General features: G+C 41.3%; 1 protein-coding gene across 6 annotated transcripts in view; it reads left to right on the top strand.

The window, feature by feature from the left end:
* Positions 1–21987, top strand: part of SMAD9 (SMAD family member 9) — a 74287-nt gene extending 52300 nt beyond the window's left edge. For 4 of the 6 annotated variants that reach the window (XM_040448229.1, XM_040448227.1, XM_040448228.1 and 1 more), the window contains 5 exons: positions 1251–1508; positions 5339–5449; positions 6955–7176; positions 13952–14208; positions 19834–21987. In XM_040448229.1, coding sequence (XP_040304163.1) covers positions 1251–1508; positions 5339–5449; positions 6955–7176; positions 13952–14208; positions 19834–19977 — 992 coding nt within the window. In that variant the 3' untranslated portion in view covers positions 19978–21987. The remainder of the gene's footprint in view (positions 1–1250; positions 1509–5338; positions 5450–6954; positions 7177–13951; positions 14209–19833) is intronic. The other 2 variants (XR_005782364.1, XM_040448230.1) reach the window with 2 other exon arrangements.
* The last annotated feature ends 1098 nt before the right edge of the window (positions 21988–23085 follow it).

Raw genomic sequence — 23085 nt, 5'->3', positions numbered from 1 at the left:
ATCTTGTGTTAAGAATTATTTTCCCTTAGAAGACCCTTGGTCCATTGCTTTCTAGTGTCCAGCATTGGTGATGGGAAACCAATAGTCAGTTCAGTTCTCATGTCTTCATAGGTGGCTTTGAGGTGATCCTCTAGGAACCCTTAGAATATTCCATTTGCCCTTCGATGTTTGAAATTCAAGGTGGTATGACCAAGTCTGGATCTCTTTTCGTTAACTGGGTTGTGTATTCCATGGCTCTTTTCAATGTGATGACATAGATTCTTCTTTAGCTCTGGGAGATTTTCTTCTGTTATTTCTTTGATAACTTCCTCCCTCTGTTTTTTCTGCTTCTCTTTCTGGAACTTATGTTGGTCAGAGGCTGTACTCAACACCATTTACTGACAACTGCCAGGTGTTGTGACACTGCAGAAATCAATAGGAACTAGGAAAGCCTGGATAATGTTTGCCTTTGAGAACTGCATCCATTCTAGAATCAGGATCAAAAATACTTTTGTTTTTCAAGTATGGAATTCAGAAGAAACACACATGGGGCTTTATTTATAAGTTCTCTTATTTCTGCTTATCTCTTACTTCTATAACTCTCTGTTTATCTTTTACTTAATGATTTTTGGTTACCTTTAAATCTTTCTGGTAAAGACAAGTAGAATTTTTTTTTTCTTTTCTTTTCTTTTTTTTTTTTTTTTTTTTACTTTAGCAGTACCACTGAGCCTAAAATTTAGGCTGGCCATCTGAATAATTCAACATGGTATCTGAGGGAAAAAAAATTCTGAGGATCACTTAGAAACCAATTTTGCCTTAAAAAAATAACCACTTTATGGGCAAAATTAAAGGAAGACATAAGCAATTAGATCTGCAGATGGCCACATAATAGGGCAGCTCTGGTAATTTCTGTGGTAGGACTGAATAGACAGTCTCTTTAGAGTGCTGACATCAGAACGATTCTCCTCTAAACTGTTTTTTTGTTTGTTGTTGTTTTTTACTGTGATACTCTGTTTAATACTCAGTTTGCAATAAGAGCGTTTAAGCGTTAAACTTTGGTGTTCAGCTTGTTTCACAAGCTCACTTTCTGGGAAAAGATGGGACCTTAACTGACAGGTCTACAGCAAGCACAAAGAATGGTGGATGGATAGTTCCCAGAAAACAGAGTTGTCTCAGCAAAAATGGACAGACACAAACAGCAAGCGTCCACCGGGTTTTGTGCCGCGGAGCCAACGTTCGAGTCTAACCCGCTGGTTCCTTTCTCATCCTAGTGCTGCCTCCGGTGCTCGTGCCAAGACATAGTGAATACAACCCCCAGCTCAGCCTCCTGGCCAAGTTCCGCAGTGCCTCCCTCCACAGCGAGCCTCTCATGCCACACAATGCCACCTATCCCGACTCCTTCCAGCAGCCTCCGTGCCCTGCGTTCCCTCCCTCGCCTGGGCATGTGTTCTCACAGTCCCCGTGCACCGCCGGCTACCCTCACTCCCCAGGAAGCCCCTCCGAGCCAGAGAGCCCCTATCAACACTCAGGTCAGTAAAAGCTGCAGTTGGTCGGGGCGCCTGGGTAGCTCAGTCGGTTGAGCGTCTGACTTCAGCTCAGGGTTACGATCTCGCGGTCCGTGGGTTCGGGCCCTGCGTCGGGCTCCGGGCTGATGGCTCGGAACCTGGAGCCTGCTTCGGATTCTGCGTCTTCCTCTCTCTCTGCCCCTCCCCCGTTGATGCTCTGTCTCTCTCTGTCTCAAAGATGAATAAATGTTAAAAAAAATTTTTTTTAAAAATTAAAAAAAAAGCTGCAGTCGGTCTCCATAGAGCCTGACCCAACACAGTTATTCACGGTGGGGCCGTCATCATCATAATCACTGGCTACTGATGTTCATATGGAGCTTTACAGTTTGTGTGGCAATCTCCTGTGGGCCACTAGACCCTGCCCCTTCTAAGATCAGGGCCATTTGGGAGCATTTGTTCTGGAGCTACAACATCTCTTTGCTCTGATTTCTGGTTCTAATCCTCTGGGAACGCTCAGAAACGAAATGGCCTTTTTTTTAAAGGTCGCACAATTGACATAATAAAATACTTCGCTGACTGAAGCAGGAAGACTTGGCCTGAGGGCAAGAAACGTGAGGGGTCCACGCTTGGCCTTTTCTTTGCATAACTTCACCGGGGCAGTGTCAGGCCTCACCTCACTAGCGTGTCCTCCCTTTGTGTTGTGTGAAGCCAGCACAGCATCTTGAAGACAGACTTACTCAGTAAACATTTGCTGAACTGAAGAAGCCTACGTAAGGGAGAGGGAGTGTGCATGCCCTGGGCAAAAGAGAGAATCAAGCACGTTGTCATAATTGCACATGCTACCATGGCTATAAAGTGGGTCTAAGTTAGATTAATGATGAAGAGGTTTACATGCACCTCATGAGTGTGAGGTAGATCATATCCCGAGGAACAAGTTCCTAAAGGCATGAATAGATTCATTTGGTGCTAGATGTTATGATCTGCCTCATTCATTTGTTCATATATTCATTTATTTAAGAGAGATTTATTGAACTTTTATTACATAAAGCATTGCTTAGGGAGCCGAAAGGAGAATTAAAAGATCGGTAAAAATTGTCCCTATCCTCACAGAACTTATAAAATGTGGGAAGACAGGAAAGGAGTTGCCCTTCCTTTCTGAGTTATTCAGTTCTTCCTTTTGCCCCCTCAACAATACAGCTACTATTTTCATATATGTTTACTATTTCATTTAACACACTACATTGTATAATTCCTTCTGGGTCTATTTCCCCCATGACTGCCAGTCATCTTCTCTTTTATATGTGTAGCACAGGCGCTAAAACACAGTAGTCGCTCATTCGTTGGTTACAGAGTAAATGGACCACCACACAGGCATTTGGAACACAGGGCTGGTGCTCAGGGTTATAGATATAGATGTTATTGAGTCAGTAAGTAATTACTGAGTGCCTAAAAAGTGCCAGGCCCTGTGCTACTGCTACAGGTACGATGATGATTGATTATGACTGTAGTCTCTGATTTTTAAGAGGTAATGGCTGTTGAGAACAATCATGGTCTCAGTAATGCCTGGGCGAGTAACTATAAGGACTTGAACTAAGGGAGGTATATGGGGATGGAAAGAAGACAATGAATTTGAGGAGGTGGACTCAGTAGGGCTTGATGTGGAGTGAGACCCTGGGAGGAAGCTCAGGGGTCATCCACACAGACTGGAAGGAGATGGCTGCTGTCTTACAAGAGGCTGGATTCACAGAGAAAGAGACACAACAGGAAGAGAAGTCATTTGAGGACAGAGCCATGGTTAAGAGAAAGGAGGATAATTATGTCACCAACACGTATTTACATAAAATGTATCTGCACTGTAAAGCTTGCCTGCACTGACGTTGTCTTCCTGAATTGGTGGGACTAGCAGGTTGATATTTTCCTTCTTCCTACCCATGAAAGATGGACCTCAGCACCTTTGCAGAAGCTGCTTAGTTTTTAGGGAAGGAATGGCTCTTTTCATTTCGGAGAAAACAATTCTTTTCTGAATGATTAACAGCAAAATGCAACCTGAATACAGATCCACAGATAAGTGAGACTAAAAGGAAATCTTGAAATTCACTGGTTCAGCCCCTTAATTTTTTTTATACCAGCTTTATGGAGATATAGTTCATACATCGTAGAGTTCACACACTTAAAATGTGGCACTTAATGGTTTTTCATATCTTAATTTTTTAAAGCTGTGGTAAAATACATATCACATAAAATTTGCCATTTTAACCATTTTTAAGTGTGCGATATTGTGGCATTAAGTACATTCATAGTTGTGTGCTACCATTACCAGTGTCTATTTCCGTAATTTTTTCATCGACCTGACAGGAAATTTGTATCCATTAAGCAGTAGCTCCCGATTCTCTCCCTCTTCCTTCCTCCAGCCCCTGGTAACTTTCAACCCACTTCTTATCTTGATGAATTGGCTTATTCTAGGTACCTCACGGAAGTGGAATCATATGCTATCTGCCTTTTTTGTGTCTGCCTTATTTCAGTTAGCATAGTGTTTTCATAGTTTAGGTTGTATCCTGTGTCAGTTACTTCATTTTTGTGACAGCAGTATTCCATTGAATGGATATACCACATTAAAAAAAAATCCATTTGTTGGTTGATGGATGTTTGGGTTATTTCCACCTTTTGGCTAGTGTTAGTGCTGTTGTATACACTGGCATGCAAGCATCTGCTTGAGTCCCTGCTTTCAGCTCCTTTGGGCATATGCCTAGGAGTGGATATGGTGATAGGGTAACTATGTTCAACCTGTATTTATAGATAGACCCAGTCAAGGACCTACAAAAGGGCCACCTTGCTTTATGACTTTTCCTATAAACAGGGTCAGCGTTTATTTTCTCACAAGGAAATGATTTATCCACGGTTGGACAATGTGGCATGCACTGGGAACTGCCATCAGTGCCTGTAAACATACATGTCTTCATCTAGCCATTGACCTGCAGACTCAGAATTTCTGAGGAATCTGCATCTTTAACTAGAGTTTCACTGGCAATTTTATGCACACTTTAAGCGTGGGAACTACTGGAATGGACAAAATTCAATTCAACAAAGGCAGACTGAGTCAACTTTTCATGCCACTGCACTCCATCCACCCCTAACAAAACAAGACTATTCTGAACTGACACTAGGAATGTATACAGGAGGAATCAGTTATTCTGATGTTCTCACTGAAAGGTTCTTCCTCTGCTGCAGGAGTTTTTATTGTGTTGTGAATTAATTTCTGATAAGATATTATCTACTGAATGCACACCCATTTGCCTAACCCTGATCACTGTCCAATTATAGAACTGATATTTGGGGAGAAGAGCTCCTCTCAGCATGCCTTGGGGCACAGGTTATAATCAGGTTTCAACTGTTCTGCATTTGGGGGAGCAGATTTGGAACTATCTCAGAGAGAGACCATCTCTGTGGCCATTGTACAATCCATGGCAACAGAGGAATTGAAAATTAAGCTCACTTCAAAGAAGGTTTAGCTTTCTGCTTTGAAAGTCAGACAGCGGACTCTTCTGCCATTGCAAAAGCTAGGAGAATAGCTCCTAGCTTTGAAAATCTTATCCTACATTCGTCGGAACTTATAACTCATAGATAGCTCCTAAGTGAGAGGGAAAACTAATCAGCCGTTTTGTGAGGATGTCTGGACAACCGATTTCTTCTATGTGACACTCACAATGTCCTGCAGAATAGCCTTATTATATTACTGCCCGTCTTTAGCAATAACGCTATCCACCAAGCCCTGGAGTTTCACAGCAAGAAAGGTTGGATCTGTCTTTGTGCAGTTTATCAGTTTGACATTCCTCTGTTTTACTGCTTTCTTTTAGCTGACACACCACCCCCGCCTTATCATGCCACAGAAGCCCCAGGGACCCAGAATGGCCGACCTGTAGATGCCACAGCTGATAGTCATTTAGTGCTGTCAGTGCCTAATGGAGGTAAATTTGTAGATGAACAGCTAAATGTAGCTGTTTTCCAAGAGCATTTCCTATTACCCCACAACAAAACAAATCCAAAAACAAAATGAAATGTGCTAGCCTGCTATTTCACATGTGTTTTAAGGGGCAGAAACCATGGCTGTGCATTTTAACTTTGGCATTCCTCAATACCATAGAGTGAATGTTTGTTTATCAGCCCGGTTACTAGAGTAAGTTAATTTTTTATTTTAACCTAACATTTAGATGTTTGTAGTTCTGGATGTTGAGTACAGGAAGTGGTATTTAAGTTAGCAATTTTGCTCCAGTTGTGTTTATACTATAGTTTTGTCATGGGGTCTTTGATTTGGCTTAGAGGGGTGCCCTTACAAATATATGTAAATATGTAAATAGGGTTTTTGCAGGATTTTATCTGTTTCCTATAATGAGCTGGATAAACGTTGCTCAATTTTCACTTTCACATAAACCACATGGCGATCTTCTGTAAATGCAGGTTTTTATTCTGTAAATCCGGGGTGGCATCCAAGAACCGGCATTCCTAGCAAGCTCCCAGGCAATGCACAAGCTGTAGTTCCAGGAACCACACTGGGTGGAGAGGGTGTAAGGGAGCTTAGTGTTTAAAGTCGGCCAGGGTGAAGTCTTCTATAAGTAAAGGCCCTTTTGTAAATCAGATAATAACCCCCTAATGTATGTTTCAAAAATTTATGTTTTAGTGCATATAGGAACACACTGTAGATATAAGACTAACTAGGATATTCAAAGAGAAGAGAGCTAATATAATCACTAAAAAAGGTGGAGAAAGTGGCAAAGAATTAGCACTCTGAACTGTGGTTGGTTACTGGCAACTTAATTAGCTTTGAAAAGTTTGGCATAACATTCTTGGATTTCCTAATGAAACATACAGCTGTCTTTAAAATAGTTTATGCCATAAATAACTAAATACTCCATATGTACACATCAGAGAATGTGAGTCTATATAAGAAGTTTTTTTTTTTCTTTCTTCAGTAATTTAAATTCCTATCTGGAGTTTTGATTCAGCTTTTATTATATCCAAATTATTATTTTTCATTTTTAGTTTGTTAGGAAATGATACTCTTGTCACAGGGACTCAGTTTGGTACAGTGACAGTAATATGCTATCATTCACACATAAAGAGGAGGTGACCTGCCACCATCCTTGGAGCTGTCTCCTTTAGGGGCGATGGAATTGACATAGATCTGTTCATATTGTTGTTTGTCAGGCCCCCTCAATACTTATAAATATGATTACAAATGCTCTAACCATGGGAGAGTCACAAGGACTGTGGCCTCTGTGCCACATGTGTTAACTAGATGAGCTAACTACAATAGCTTCTGTCAAGTGACAGGTTTGTAAAGATCACAAAGAGCATCCTTGTCTCGCAGCCGCCTTTCTGGTTGACAGCATTAATGTAAGTTTCCAGGTGGAATCGTGAGATGGGAAGCCAGGCATGACAGTGGTGATGTGCTCTCTCGTTCTTTTTCTTGCAGACTTTCGACCAGTTTGCTACGAGGAACCACAGCACTGGTGCTCTGTTGCGTACTATGAACTGAACAACCGAGTTGGGGAGACGTTCCAGGCCTCCTCCCGAAGCGTGCTTATAGATGGATTCACAGACCCTTCAAATAACAGGAACAGATTCTGTCTTGGACTTCTTTCTAACGTAAACAGAAACTCAACAATAGAAAACACCAGGAGACACATAGGAAAGGGTAAAAGCAAATATGTAATTCCTATATTCTTCTGAGCTAAAACATGGGACAGGAACAAGCCACATACTGGCCACATAACCTAGCAGGTTGGTCCTAGGCTGTTGAGCTGGGAGAAAACAGCTAGGCTTTCAGGGTCTTAGTCTCTCTACATCTAGGGTCAGCACAGCATCTTTTGGAGAGTGGCATAGGTTAAATATTATGAAGACAAACAAGATGGTAAATATGAAGGCAGGATGAAATTATTGAAGGGAAGTATCATGAATTATTTTCAAATTGCCTAAAGATGCAAAATAAGAGGAATTCTGGCTTGGTGAGTTTATATATCAGGTAAAGTGACCTTTGGAGACTTAGAAGCGAGGTAGTGAAAATCACGACCTGTTTATGTTCGGGAACCTTTGGCAGCAATTGGTGGTCTCCTGTGGCCAGGCATTGTTATGAAGCAGATGGGCACAGGCTTCACTGGGGTCTGGCCAGTGGTGCTTTGAAGCCTGTCTCATAACCATGATCCACGGTAGCAAATCCTACCCGAGTGTGAGGCCTGGTTGCAGATCTTTAAATCATTTTCTTTATATTAGAATAGTTGGTAGCGTTTAATACCTGGTTGTCCACTGTCATGTTGGACTACTGTGGATTCACAGGCATACAGAACCTTTAGAGTCATTTTATCTTTTCTCTCTCCCTCCAGCCCTTAGACCACTTCAGCAAGGTAGCCACAAACCTTTTCTTTCAGATTTCCAGAGAAGATTGATTATTGTACTCGATGATCATTCTAAATATTCTTTATAACATACCCCCTAAATTTCTTCTGTCATAGGAAACCTACACGCCGTTGATTAGAAACAGGTTGAATTTATTCATTGATGTTGACTCTCATGGTGATATTTATGTTTGTTTATATCCTGTATTTTTCCATAGTGGCTTTGAGGTGGCATAAGGGAAAACTTCGCAGTGAAATGATAAATGAAAAATAGAAAATCAGAAACTGGGGGCTGAGGGTGGCAGGAAAGGAGAATATAGCTAAAGGTGACCACTGTAATTGTGATTAAAATTTTGCTCTAGGTTTCCTAACAGGGAGGTCAAAACAAGGAAACACAACTGTACTGTAATTTTTATCGTAAAGGAGGAAGCATAGCCATTCTTTCCCTTTGACTAAATTCTTAAATTTGTCGGGTACTGCGGTTTTACTTTCAAATGATTTTTATAAGAATCTCCAAGTGAAATCGAGAGGCAGAACATTAAAACATTGTGGAGCTGTGTGCTGAGGGGCTTTGCACATTGGTCTGTGTATTAGACTTCAGACTTATGCTGCTGCCACTTGATCCAAAGATAGACTTCAGATATTAAAGGAGTGTTGTATACCTTCTGGGAGCCCTTCCGAAAGTAGCTTGCTTAAGGTGCTGTTGCTGCAGACATGGAGGGTTGAGGTTCTGCATTATTGCCTGAGAGCTAATCCCCAGGTTAAGAAGCCATAGGAAAAAGAGCTAGGATGGATGGATGGCCTTTTACGGAAGCCAGAGAGTCTGTCTAAGTGCTGATTGGCTGGAAGGGCTAGGATGGATGGCCTTTTATGGAAGCCATAAAGTCTGTGTAAGTGCTGATTGGATGGAAGGGCACTCCACCCTCATGTGGTCTCCAATCAGAGTCAGAGTCTTCTCAGAAAGCTGTTTGGAAGTGCTTTAATGTGGAAAAAAACCCCACCTTTTTTTAGAGGAGTTAATAAGTCATATCATAAAGTATGGCACACACACAAAGTTGTCTTAGAATTTAGAAAAAAATTTTTTTAACATCTATTTATTTTTGAGAAAGAGAGAGAGAACCAGAGCGTGATTCAGGGAGGGGCTGAGAGGGAGACACAGAATCTGAAGCAGGCTGCAGGCTCCAGGCTCTGAGCTGTCAGCACAGAGCCTGACACGGGACTCAAGCCCACGAGCTATGAGATCATGACCCGAGCCAAAGTCGGACGCTTAACTGACTGAGCCACCCAGGTGCCCCAGAGTATTTTTAAAGGAAGAGCTATCAGTCTTCTATGAGGTCAAGGGACTGTTTCTCAGGTGCTCCCTTGGATTATTTGTTTCTAAGCAGCAGACTTCCTAGAGCACCAGCCCGAATAAATTTGGAGCAAAAGCCCACCTAGATTAGTGAATAAGTTAACTTTTTCTATGGAGTTAATTAATAGAGACACTTAGATTTCAGAGATAAGCATTCATCTTACAAATATTTGTTGAGCATCTGTTCTTAGCCAGATTATTCCATCATTAGGGATGTAACAGTTGTAAACAAAACAAAAACACAAAATCCTGCTTTCATGGGTTACCTATTATAACTAAGGAAAGACAGAGAAGAAATAATGGTATGTTTAATGATTAGAGAAAAACACAGGAGGGGAAGAAAATGGGGAGGGCATGTTTTAATGCAGAGTGGGGTAGCCAGGGAAGACTTTCCTAACAAGGTCACATTTGAACAGAAAGGGAAAGAGGGAATTAGCTACACGGAGGGGGAACTTTCGAAGCAGAGGGAACAGCAGGGGCAAAGGCCCTGAAGCCTACCTGGTATATTGTAAGGAACATCAGGGAAGCCACGGTGAGTGGGCCAAGATGAGTAGTAAGGGAATGGGGAAATCTTTGAAGAGGAGGAGGGGAAAGGACCAGGTCGCGGTGACCTTGAGGCCATTTTAAGTGCTTTAGCTTTGACTCTGCATAAAATAATAAGATAGATTTAAGTCGAGATCTGAATTTTCACCTGATCCCCTGGCTATTATAATAAAATTAAACTGTTAGTAGGGGAAGGGTGAAAGGTTTAAAGAACACACGTGAAAGAGAAGCCTGAAAGGTATATAGCAACTGTTAGCTTTGATTGTAGCTGAGTTTTAGTCTCTGCATCTCTGTGTTTTCTAAATTTTCTCTAGTGGGCTTTCCTGATCGTGGAAGGATGTGGCGGGAAGGGGGTGTGGGGGGAGGTGGGATGTGGCATGTAAGGGCACACCAGGATTGCTGCAGTAGTGTGGCCCAGCCCGGCAGAGTGGCTGAGTGTGAGTACTGACGTGGGCCATTCAGTGTCGGCCAAACAGGTGTGATGAACCTGTTTGTTCATCATATCGTCCAAAGAGACTTCCAGTCTTCAAATACGGATTTGGGGGACTGACGTCGCTACCAGCCCAGAGATGGCTTTGTGTGAATTAGAAGCCCCTTTCTCAAGAGAAGCTACTGCCATCTTCTGGAGTAGCTTTATCATGATTACCTAGATCTTAAAAGGCTATGAGGCACACCCTGGATTGTGGAGTGCACAGCTGCAGGCACAGTCCAATGGAGGGCCTATCCTCTGAACCAAAGCCCTAGCGTGGATCTGGAAATCTGTGTTCTTATATTATTATTTTCCGATCATACATTAAAACATTTTGTTTTATTTTGGAAAATTCCAAACATCTACAAAAGTGGACAGATCGTGTAGTGAATATTCATAGCACCATCTCTAGCTTCAATAATGATTCGCATTCTGTGCATTTTTTCTTCTATCCCTCCATGATAGTTTTGCAAGAGTATTCAAAAAAATTTTTAGTATTTATTCATTTTTGAGAAAGCATGAGCAGGGGGCGGGGTGCAGAGAGAGAGGGACAGAGGATCCAAAGAGGGCTCTGTGCTGACGACAGCAAGCCTGATGCAGGGCTCAGACTCAGGAACTGTGAGATCATGACCTGAGCCAAAGTCAGACACTCAATCTCCTGAACCACCCAGGCACCCCTTGCAAGAGTATTTTAAAATAAATCTCAGATTTCATATCCTTTCTCCACAGATTTGAGTATATATATGCATATATATGCATATATATAGATACATATATATGCATATATATATGTACGTATATACATATGTGTATGTATATACATATGTGTGTATACATGTGTATATGTATATACATATGTGTGTATACATGTGTATATGTATATACATATGTGTGTATACATGTGTGTATATACATATATATCTATATAAGGGGTTTCTAAAAGTACCATTATTACACCCAGAAATATGCACTTTCTTAAAGCTCCAGATGATTCTGATATTCAGCTAGGTTGCTAAAATGGTGTGCAGACGAGAGGGTAACAAAAGCAAGGGGATGATCAATTACAAAACCAAGGGAACCTTCTCACCAACCTACGCACCTTCCTCTCAGTCTTACCTGTTATTTCCCTGTCATTCAAGACTATGGAAGAAGACCAAAAGGGAACACTCTTGCAGTCTGACTTAGCAGACCCAAATCAAACCCAAGGTGTCTCTCTCTGGTCCTAAGTAACCACAACACAGGACTCCACACTCCCTCATCTCCTAAAATGTGGGCGGCAGTCACACAGAAGTGGAAAACTCAGATAAAGAGAGATGCAGCCCAAGAGAAAATGCTGGAAGAGCTTGCCTGGGGAGCACATTGCCTGGGTCCTCTTTGTCATCTCAGGATGCATTTTCTTTGGGCATTTATCCTTTTTGCTCGCTGTTCTCTGTGGAGATTTTGAATCTAATACATGTGGTTTAAAGCCCCTGTTTTGGCCTATCAGGTGGATGCAAATAAAATGACTTGCCTACTTGACTTTCCCTTGGATGCCCCTCTGTAACCAAAACCCAGCCTCCTTCACACTGGCATTGAAATCCACCCTTGCCTGCTGCTCAGAGCTGACTCAAGCCTCCACGTGCTAATTCCCTGGGCTCTGGCCCCTTTTTGCTCAGGATGCTAAACTACCACCTGCCTGCCCAGGCTCTTCTCTGCTTTCCTTACTCTGGCAACTGTGCTGTGGTTGCAGGTAATACTTTAACAGGATTGAAAATCATCCCCTAAATAAAGACCAGAGTCAGATAACAAAAAGTCCGATCTATTTTACTTAGTAGGTTCTGGGAAGATTATAAATTTGAAGGTCATTCAATTCAAATACATACTAAATACTTAGCAGTCTCCGCTGGCTCTTTCCCCACTGGTTCACCCTCTTCTGAGAAAACCACAACCACTCCAGAGGTAGGCCTTCCCCCCAGGGAGCTCACAGGGGCTGGTAAAGGAAGTCTGCTTGTATTTGCCCCTGCCTCACCCCCATGTCCATGCAGCCAGGTAACTGTGTCCCAGCCAGTTGGGACCTTCCTGCCTACTGTTCACGGCCTGGGCCATTGGTGCCAGATCCCAGGCTGTTCAGGGACTGTGAGAAGAGACATGAGAAAGAAAAGGGAGTGAGATCTGAGAAAAAAGGAGAGGGGCCAGCCCGAGATGGAGAGAAGGAGAACCCTGGCCTCAACATCAAATACTTTAGCTTTATGACTCCACATCCGTGTCTCCAGTGCTATAGCTGGAATGCGTAGTACTGAAACACATTCTTTTCTAAAATTGTATTAAGGGAAAGGAGATGGGAAAAGGAAACAGTAAATATGATGGAAGGCAGTCACAGCTAATGCACGGTCACCTCAAGTGCTGCTTAGAACCTGACAGGCACTGAGCAGCTCGCTGCCTCCGTGATGTTTCCTCGGTGCACAGCTGTGCAGACCCCCCCAGGGGTCTCTAGATTATATCATTTAAAAATCTGTATTTGCAGTTTGAAGAGATCCAAAGTATATCACTCTAGGTGTATTCTGGACCGTTTATATGAACACCTTGTGACTGCACAGCGATTGTGTTTACAATTACATTGACACCTAATGCTGGAGAATTGTGTTTCTGCTGAAAGGCTGGAAAAACCATTCTGGTATTTAACATTCACTATACTTGAACTTCTTCATTTCATCTAACCCCAGTCGCTTGCTATATATGCATTTATGTTAAGTCTTTAACCCAGATACTTGGAGGGAAAGAATCAGCTCAGCTTTAATTTGGAATAAAAATTAGCCTGGGAAGCACCAATCTCAGGATGCTGTCTTGCTTTGTTAAGTACAAGAACGTGAAGGAAAAAAAAAAAAGTACAAGAGTGTGAGATAGAGTAGCATAAGCTGCATTTTTATTGTGAGTCTTTATATCTGAAAAAGGTGGCAAGGATTTCCTTGTTCCCAAGTACAATATAGGCATTATTTCTGTGATCTATAATAGTAGGTGAAAAATTAAAAAAAATTAATATTTATTTTTATTTTTGAGAGAGAAAGAGAGAGCAGGGAGAAGGGCAGAGAGAGAGGGAGACACAGAATCTGAAGCAGATTCTAGGCTCTGAGCTGTCAGCACAGAGCCCAACGCGGGGCTTGAACTGACAAACCTGAGGCAAAGTCGGATGTTCAACCGACTGAGCCACCCAGCACCCTGAGAGCTTACTTTTAGAGTGAATAATGGGGCGCCTGGGTGTAAGCGTTCAACTTGGGCTCAGGTCATGATCTCACAGTTTGTGGTTTTGAGCCCCACCTCGGCCTCTGTGCTGACAGCTTAGAGCCTGGATCCTACTTCAGTTTCTGTGTCTCCCTCTGTCTCTGCCCCTCCCCTGCTCGTGCTCTGTCTCTCTCTCTCCCAAAAATGAGTAAACATTAAAAAATAAATAAAAAATAATAGAGTGGATAAGCATGAGCACGAGATCGAGAGTGACAGACGGAGGAGTACAGGAGAGTCTCCACAATCATTGTAAACATGGGTTGCCATCCACTTTTAAATGGACTTGTGGGAAAAAAAGCCACAAGCATGGAGGTCACGCTTCATACTGTGGTTGTGGTGATATTAAAATTAATTTCGCAACAGACCATCACACACCTTGACGTTGCAATGAGAAGGGGATGGTGTTAATCCTAAACTACTGGTACTGCTGCTTGAGGACGCCATTTTTACCTTGTAGGCGTGCATTTATACTATGTTGGGGGAGAGGTGTATGCCGAGTGTGTGAGTGACAGCAGCATCTTCGTGCAGAGCCGGAACTGCAACTATCAGCATGGCTTCCACCCGGCCACCGTCTGCAAGATCCCCAGTGGCTGCAGTCTCAAGATCTTCAACAACCAGCTCTTTGCTCAGCTGCTGGCTCAGTCAGTTCACCACGGATTTGAAGTCGTCTATGAGTTAACCAAGATGTGCACTATCCGGATGAGCTTTGTTAAGGTAAGGAGCGCTTGCTTTCACGTGTTAAGGTAGAAAGTGAAAAACTAAATAAAACAAGCCAAAATGCATTCTTTGGGTGATGTGGGTAGCTCTCCAGCCAGTTCAAGTAGACAACAGGGTTTTTTGGGGCGTTTTTTGGAACTCTGTTCAGTTGTTTTTAGGAAGAGATCCTCTATGAGTGTCAACTCTCTTGTTTAGCAGCTTCAAGAAAATTCTTAAACATGTTAGTTTTGGGGGCGCCTGGGTGTCTCAGTTGGTTGAGCGTCCCACTTTGGCTCAGGGCATGATCTCATCGTTCGTGGGTTTGAGCCCCGCGTCGGGCTCTGTGCTGACAGCTCAGGGCCTGGAGCCTGCTTTGGATTCTGTGTCTCCCTCTCTATCTCTGTCCCTACCCTGCTTGTGCTCTCTGTCTCTCAAAAAGTAAAAAAAAGTAAATAAATAAACATTTAAAAAATGATAGTTTTGAAAGAAGGACAAGTTAAGGTAGTTATCTGATTTTTTTTTCATCTCTCAAATTGCTGCGCACTATTGTCTCTCAATAAATGTTGAATTTATCTGAATTAAGTAAACTAACTCTTAGGCCAACAGGGGAGATAATATTTATAACTAAGCTACAAAATAGGCAGTACTGGTTCTAATACAAGCTAGTGTACAATAAGTTGCTATTATAAAAGCATAAACAAATTGGGATAGAAATATTATGGCGGGAATGATTAACTCAGAGATAAGTAGATGTTCTGTGTATGAGTATTCGTTGAATGTTTCTTGAATTAGGTCTTACTCATGTTGTTGTGAAGGTTGGAGAACTGAGGAAGTTACTTCGTGGGAAGGAAACACAGCTGGGTTTGCACCCTGATGCCAAACACTCCAGTGTCACCACCTGCTGTTTAATCTTGTGCAGAGTACTGGTGAATAATTCTAATATTTCAAAATATGAGTGTGTTTATCACACTAACTGGGTATATGTGACATAGTTTTCACATTGTTGCATACCCATCCAAGAAATCAGTATGGTTTTTTTCCAGGCTTTTTGGTGTGTTTTTTAAATGTTTATTTATTTTGAGAGAGAGGGAGGGGCAGGAAGAGAGGGAGAGAGAGAATCCCAAGCAGGATCCTCACTGTCAGAGGAGAGCCCGACTCGGTGCTTGAACCCACAAACTGTGAGATCATGACCTGAGCCGAAATCAAGAGTGGGACACTTGACCTACTGGGCCACCCAGGTGTCCCATTTCAGGTGTTTTCAAAGTAAGATTTGTTAATCCTTTAAAATTACCAGGAAAAATAGTTGTCCTATTTTTCTATAAATCTATTTTTATTGTATTTGTAATTTTAGTAATTATTTTAAAAAACAACAATCAAGAATATAGTTTGCAATGGAAAAAATGGATTTTTGAAATTATTTCTTTCATGATGACAAAGCAGTTTTATTCAAATTTACTGTTAAGTTTTAAAAGCATTTTTATACTGTAAAACAATTAGCAAATACCTGGAAATCTTTTCAGACGTTCTGATGCTTTAGAGCCAGCAGAGGGCATTAAATCGCCATGAACGTACAGTCCATTTTACTCTTAGTTGTTTTTTCCGGGTCCATGTTTTTAAAATTAGGATGAAATGCCAGTACATCAGAGGTAATTATTTCACTGTAGTATAGGTTTGCATAGAAATCTGATTGTCCTAAGATCAGCTAGATGTATCTCATAAAGCTATACAATTCACAGCAAACAGTTAAGTAATATTGCAAATATAACAACAGATGACTAGGTTAAAAGAAATTTAAATGTGTAAGGAAAAAATGTGTAAGTATGTGAGGTGATGGATGTTAACTAAGTTTGTTGTGGTGATCATCTCGCAATATATGCATATATCCAATCATCATGTTGTACAACTAAAACTAACACAGTGTATATCAATTGTATGTCAACAAAACTGTGGGGGGCAGATAATACAAATAAAAATAATGTAAAATACTTTGTTAGTAATTACATATTGATTATGTATTAATATGATAATATCAGATATATTGTGTTGAATAAAACACATTATTAAAATTTAAAAAATATAAGAAATTAAAGAGGACTGAACACTGGTAGCTACCAATGAGGGGTGACGGGCTAGATCATCTTTAGCTCTGATTTTTACTGATTCTAAGACTCATCCAGTCAGTCAGTGAGATATTATTGAGCTCCTACCTTGTGCTGCAGCAGGCACTATTCTAGGCATTGGGATACATCAGTGATTACTCAAAATCTCTGTCCTCATGGAATCAACATTCCAGTAGGGAGAGACAGGCAATAAACAACAGCTATAATAAAGAACTTGAATGGAAAGAGAAACATAGAGCAGGGTATGGAGAATTGGGAGTACTGGAGTACGGGGAGTTTGCAAATTTTGAAAAGGTGGGCAGAGTGGACCTCATTGGGGACTTAAAGGATGTAAAGGAGTTAAATCATGAGGGTATCTGGAGGGGATGCAGTAGACGCAGAGGGAAGGGCAAACCCTACAGCAAGAGCATGCCCTGACATTTGTAGGAACAAGGAGGCCAGGGTGCCTAGAGTGTGAGTGGGGAGCTGGGGGGTGAGATCAGAGCAGTGATAGGGAACCGGATCAGTGCTTTGGAAGCCACTGTAAGGATTTCACCTTTTACTCTAACAAGATCGGGAGCCCCTGAAGGGATTCGAGCAGAGGATTTCGTGATCTGACTTACATATTTAAAGGATCACTATAGTTGCCATGTGAATTGCAAATATCGTGTAAGCAAGAATGGAAGCAGAGAGACCAGCTAAGAGGCCATTGCACTGTTCAGTTGAGAGATGACCATCGCTCCCACTAGGAGTGTCATGGAAGAAGTTGTAAGAAGGGGAAGGATTCTGAGTTATGCAGGTGACTCTGTGTGAGTTTTGAGAAAGGAAGAGTTAGAAAGATGATCCCTCCACCCGGGACGGAGAAGATTTAGATACAAGATTAAGAGTTCAGTTTTAGTGAGAGAAACTTTGCACTGACACACATCCCGGTGGAAGTGCTGAACAGACAGTTAGAGGTATGAGTCAGGATTTAGGGAGAGAGGGCTGGGCTGCAGTGTCAATGTAGGAATTGTCAGCATATGCACGGTATCTGTCCATGAGCCCGAGTGGAATTGCCAGTTGTTTGAGTTTAGCCGAGAAGATCAGGGGTCCTAAGACAGGGCCCTGGGACACTTCCACCTTCAAAGAGGAAGAACCAGCAAAGAAAACTGAGAAAGATTAACCAATATAGAAGTAAAACCAAGAAAGTAAGGTGCTCTTTAAACCAAAAGAAGAAAGTATATTGAGGAGGAGAGAGGACAAACCAAATCACATGCTGCCCAAGTGACATGAAGACTGAGAGCTGGTCATTAATTTTAGCATGTAAAGGGTTTTTTTAATCTTTTTTTTTCATGTTTATTAATTTATTTTGAGAGAGAGAAAAAGAGTGAGCTGGGGAGGGGCAGAGAGGCTCCAAGCTGTCAGCACAGAGCCTGATGCAGGGCTTGATCCCACGACTGTGAGATCATGACCTGAGCCACAATCAAGAGTCAGACGCTTAACTGACTGAGCCAACCAGGTGCCCCATCTTTTTTTTTAATCTTAACAGGAACAGTTTTGTTGAAGGCTGGGGTTGAAGTGCTGATCAGAATGGAAGGAGAGGAATTGATACAGCCAGTTTGGACAGCTAGAAAGGGGGTCAAAGGTATAGGGCAGTAAGTGGTGGGAGTGGTTAGGGCCAAGAGAAGTATGTTGAAGACGGGCGATATTTCATCATATTCCTATGTTGATAGGAATGATCCAGCAGAAAACAAAATATAATACGAGAGAATGGGGAGATTTCCTGGAATGATGTCTTTGGGAAGGCATTTGAGTCTTCTGCACAACTGGATGGACTGGCTTATTTGGAAACACAGATAATCTGTGGTGAGAGGTAGAAAGGCTGAGTATGTTCGTGCAAGTGCTGTGGAAACCCTTCTGATTGCTTCATTCTGGTTAAAATAAGAAAGAAGATAGTCATTCTCAAGTAGACGGGGGAGTAGGTATTAGAGGTTGTAGGGAAAAGGACAAGAGTGAGCAGTCATTTGGGGTGTGGGAGGTAGTGGGAGAGCACAGGGACTGGGGGAGTGTCATTTGATTGCCAGGTGGCATCACAGGGGCACTTGAGGCTTGTGGTCTCGAATGTAAAGTGTGATCAGGCAGCATGGTTGTGTTGAAATCCAAGTTTTTTTTAACCTACAGATAATCACTGTTCCCAATAAGAGTAATTTGTGATCTCTCTTCATTTTTAAAAAAATAACTTTTTACTAGTATATAACATCTAGAGAAAAAATACACAAATTTATTTTTTCTTTATTTTTACTATCTTTCCTATGAATGGTAATAAGTGGGAAATTGCCAAAAAGTGAGCCAAAAAAGAGAGAGAGGAGAAACAGGCTTTTTAACCAACCCTTGAATCATCAAGAACACCCTCAGTTCTCTCTTCACAGTTTTCAGATCCAGTCAGTGGTCTGCAGTGAGCATCTGCTTTGTGCAAAACACTGTGTTCAGCAGTAAGGGGTGGAACATAAGGTCAGGCTCCTTCCCTTGTGGAAGAGAAAATGATTTGCTGGTGCTTCTGACGTGACTAGAGACCAGACCATCTCTAGGTCTGTGTATTTAGTTGTGAGCCTAGAGGCGATCTTTGATTTGGACTCATCTTAGGGTGTCTGGTTGATGCAGAAGTTGTTCTGTACTTACAGAAAGGTCGAGTGCACATTCTCTCAGGTGTCAGGAGCGGCTCTGGTGTGTGGGCTCTGCGTGCACTGAGGCCTGTCTGTCTCACACCTCTGCAGGCTGACCATAAAGTCTGGCACCGTTACTCTTGGCTCTTTTTTTTTTTTTTAATATAATTTATTGTCAAGTTGGCTAACATACAGTGTATAAAATGTGCTCTTGGCTTGGGGAATAGATTCCTGTGATTCATCACTTCCATGCAGCATCCAGTGCTCATCCCAGCAGGTGCCCTCCTCAATGCCCATCACCCATTTTCCCCTCTCCACAGCAAGCACCCCACAGTTTGTTCTCTGTATTTAACTGTCTCTTATGGTTTGTGTCCCTCACTCTCTGTAACTATTTTTTCCCCTTCCCTTCCCCCATGGTCTTCTGTTAAGTTTCTCAAGTTTCATATATGAGTGAAAACATACGATATGAAAACATATGTCTTTGTCTGACTGACTTATTTCACTTAGCATAATACCCTCCAGTTCCATCCACATTGCTGCAAATGGCAGGATTTCATTCTTTCTCATTGTCAAATAGTATTCCATTGTATATATAAACCACATCTTCTTTACCCATTCTTCAGTCGATGGATATTTGGGCTCTTTCCATAATTTGGCTATTGTTGAAAGTGCTGCTAAAACACTGGGGGTACAAGTGCCCCTATGAATCAGCACTCCTGTATCCTTTGGATAAATTCCTAGTAGTGCTATTGCTGGGTCATAGGGTAGATCTATTTTTAATTTTTTGAGGAACCTCCACACTGTTTTCCAGAGCGGCTGCACCAGTTTGCATTCCCACCAACAGTACATGAGGGTTCCCATTTCTCCACATCCTCACTCTTGGCTCTCTTCTTGCTTTACAGGGCTGGGGAGCTGAGTATCATCGCCAAGATGTCACGAGCACCCCCTGCTGGATTGAGATTCATCTTCATGGACCACTGCAGTGGTTGGACAAAGTTCTGACTCAGATGGGCTCTCCACATAACCCCATCTCTTCGGTGTCTTAACAGTCAGTCATGACTTCGTCGACATTTCTAGAGCATAGATGCTATTGCAGGCAGTGGCTTACATCATTTCAGATTTGCAACTAACTCAAGTTTCCAAGTACATATGTAAATACATATAATATATACTATTCATATTTTTTATCACCAATTGTTTTGTGCTTTCTAGTTAAACCTGATGCCAGTACAACATGATTAGAAAAGCAGGGTTTTCGTGCCTGTGCTATAATAATAGGAAGCAGCTTCTTTTGTGGGCTGGGCGGTAACAAATGAAGGCAATTGTCTCAATAGTATTTGAAAAGTGCTGGCAGAATAAAAGGCAGCTTTAGTCAGCCGTGTCATTATAAGGCATGTTGGGTGGCCTACCAGAAAAATATCAAAACTGTTTATATATTAAGAGTCAGGGTACTAGCAGCACTAAAGAAATAACACTTTCAGACAAAAGAAAGCAGTCAAACCCGTATAATTTAAACAATCTCACTTTTAGTGTTATCGGCAAGGAAAAAAAAAAAAAAAAACAGACCAAGCTGTAAATCAGTTATGTAAGATAAATCACATAAATTATTTTATCTCTCAAGTTGAAATACCTATAGCTGGATGATTGTGCTGATATTAATGGTACATTTGAAACAAATTTAAACTGTGATTGGAAAAGAAACTGTGAAGCTGGGAGCCACATTGCCTCATAATCTACCACTGAAAAAAATCCAGAATGAGTCTAATGCATGGAAAGGTTAATATGAAAATAGCAAGAATTGAGCATTATTCCCAAACTGCAAAACAAGACCAGAACTTAGTCCAAGAATCAGCCAGGGAGGCACTTGCTCTCCATGTAGGGAATCGGGTCCCTGAATTTTCCTGGTTTCTCAAGTCAGGCAGCCTGGCCGCCTTTGGAGTCCACACAGTGAGCTAGAGGACCATGTGTGCAAATCCTGAGTGGAGAAGAAGCAGTAAAATAAGAGGATCGGACAAAAGCATCCTCTGTTTACTTATACCTTCTCATATTCCCATTAAAAGGCTCATGGCGAGGGCAGTCCTTTTGCCGCATTTTCCCTACACATTGGCAGATACTATTTACAGATGACTAAAACAGTGGTGAAGCCTTTGAGAAAATCTGGACACATTGCTGGGATGAAGTTTATGAGTTATTTAACTTAGTGTCTCAATCTGCTGGTCACATCTGGTAGCCTCTTATAAAGCTGAAACCTCATACCTGGAAATAACTTCACAAATAGAATGATAACTTCATAATCCTTATAATCTCTGGGGAACAGCGGTACCGAAGAGTGGGACACTTAAAATATATATATGGTATTAAAAGCCCATTCTTAGTTACTCTTGGATGGTAAAGAGAGGAAAATTCCCCACATTTCTAGGTACTTTCATATATATATATATATATATATATATATATATATATATATATATATACAATTCCCACCCACTAAACACTGCACTGCTTCGAAAAATATTTCACACCCTCTTAAAAATGTATAATTTAAGAAGGTAATTATGCTTGTAACAGACGGTACTTCAGTAATCCAAGAGGCTTCTTCATTTATACATTCTATCTCAAGTCTTTTTAGCATTAGCACACAGTAGTTGCTTATCATTAAATTGTATTCAAGGTAGAAATGATCCTGTGAAAAAGATACGAGTGAGTTCCTACTGTCACCTCTTGTAAGCACTAGTGTTATCTAATAGAAACTTTCATATATGCAACAGAAAATAGTACATTCTACGTTAAAATTAGGTGGTCCATTTAGTGTTTAGAAAACCCTGTAGTTCATTGGTTCATCACCTATGTATTGTGCACCTGTATGTGCTGGGTACAGTGTTAGGTACTGTGGAATCCAGTGTAAACCAGAGACAGCCCCAGACTCTGGAGCTGAGAGTCTATTAGGAAACCTGTGTAGACATCTTCATGTATTTTCACTTTTAAAACAAAACAAAACCTGCGATCGTTTTTTTTTTCCTTTTTGCTTAAAAAAAATACGACTGATGATTTCTTAATTATCTCTATTTTGAAACTTACTTTCCTTCTCTTCTGGGCAATCAGGTAAGGGGTGAAGTCTTCCTGGGATGTATGCTACTTTTCTTCAGTGCTTCGAAGTTGTTTGTTTTCTCTTACTTCCCTATTTTCCAGTTTTCCCCCATTTCTTTCCTCAGAAGAGGCATTAATATGGTGAGTCTTCCTCATATGAGTACTGTGAGATTTTGGTACACATGGATTTTGCTCCAGACATTTAACATAACTTTGGTACATATGAGATTTTGGTACACATGGATTTTGCTCCAGACATTTAACATAACTTTCTTGATCTCTTCACAAGTGCTCAAACTCATCCTCTGGTAACCTTATACCTTTGCAGAATTAATCATAACCAGTTGCTTATAAGTTACATTTAAAAAAAATAAACAAACCTGGATTTTCATGCAGCTTTGGGAAACCAGGATGAAATACTCCACAGAGCCTGTGTTATTCCTTTGAAGAAAACACTTGATTAAAGTGGTACATTTGCATCATCACCAGTCATGTCTCACCAAAAGCCCATATTAGGATGCAAGTGAAATGCAGAAGAGTTAACCCTTCAGTCACTCTGACAGTCACATTCTCATTGGCCTTTTAATGTTTCTGTTGGCAACAGTTAGCCAAAGTTGTAATGCATCGTTTGCTTTCAGACTTCCACGTTTGCTATTTAGCATTTGTCCCTTGAGATGGACAATCCAGAAAAAACTTAAGAGCATTCTTTCAGAGGATAACTTGTAAAGTGGACATGCTAAGCCATTTTAAGACGTAGCAATGCCAAACATATTTAAGGTTGCCATGGACAAGGGTCGTGCAATAGAGAACAACAACGATGTGGCCTGTTCTTAAGACCCAGAACATTTGTTGTGTTGTTCAAGCCCATTGTTTCTGGGGTTTTTTTTTTCCTGTTAAAAAATTGAGATGTGAGAAGTTTGTTTTAGTTAGATGATATTTTACTATATGCCAGTGCTTTGGAAGTATAAAGATAACCACTTTTCAACATATTTACCTTTTTTTTTTTTTTAACACTCTGTGTAAATCAGGAAAAGTTGAACAACAACCTAGCACTGGCACTCAGAATC

Source organism: Herpailurus yagouaroundi, unplaced genomic scaffold (genome assembly GCF_014898765.1).
Source record: "Herpailurus yagouaroundi ecotype Mexico unplaced genomic scaffold, PumYag 197, whole genome shotgun sequence".
Classification (NCBI taxonomy): domain Eukaryota; kingdom Metazoa; phylum Chordata; class Mammalia; order Carnivora; family Felidae; genus Herpailurus; species Herpailurus yagouaroundi.
The sequence above is the reverse complement of the archived record's forward strand: the minus strand, read 5'-3'. Positions and strand labels throughout refer to the sequence as shown.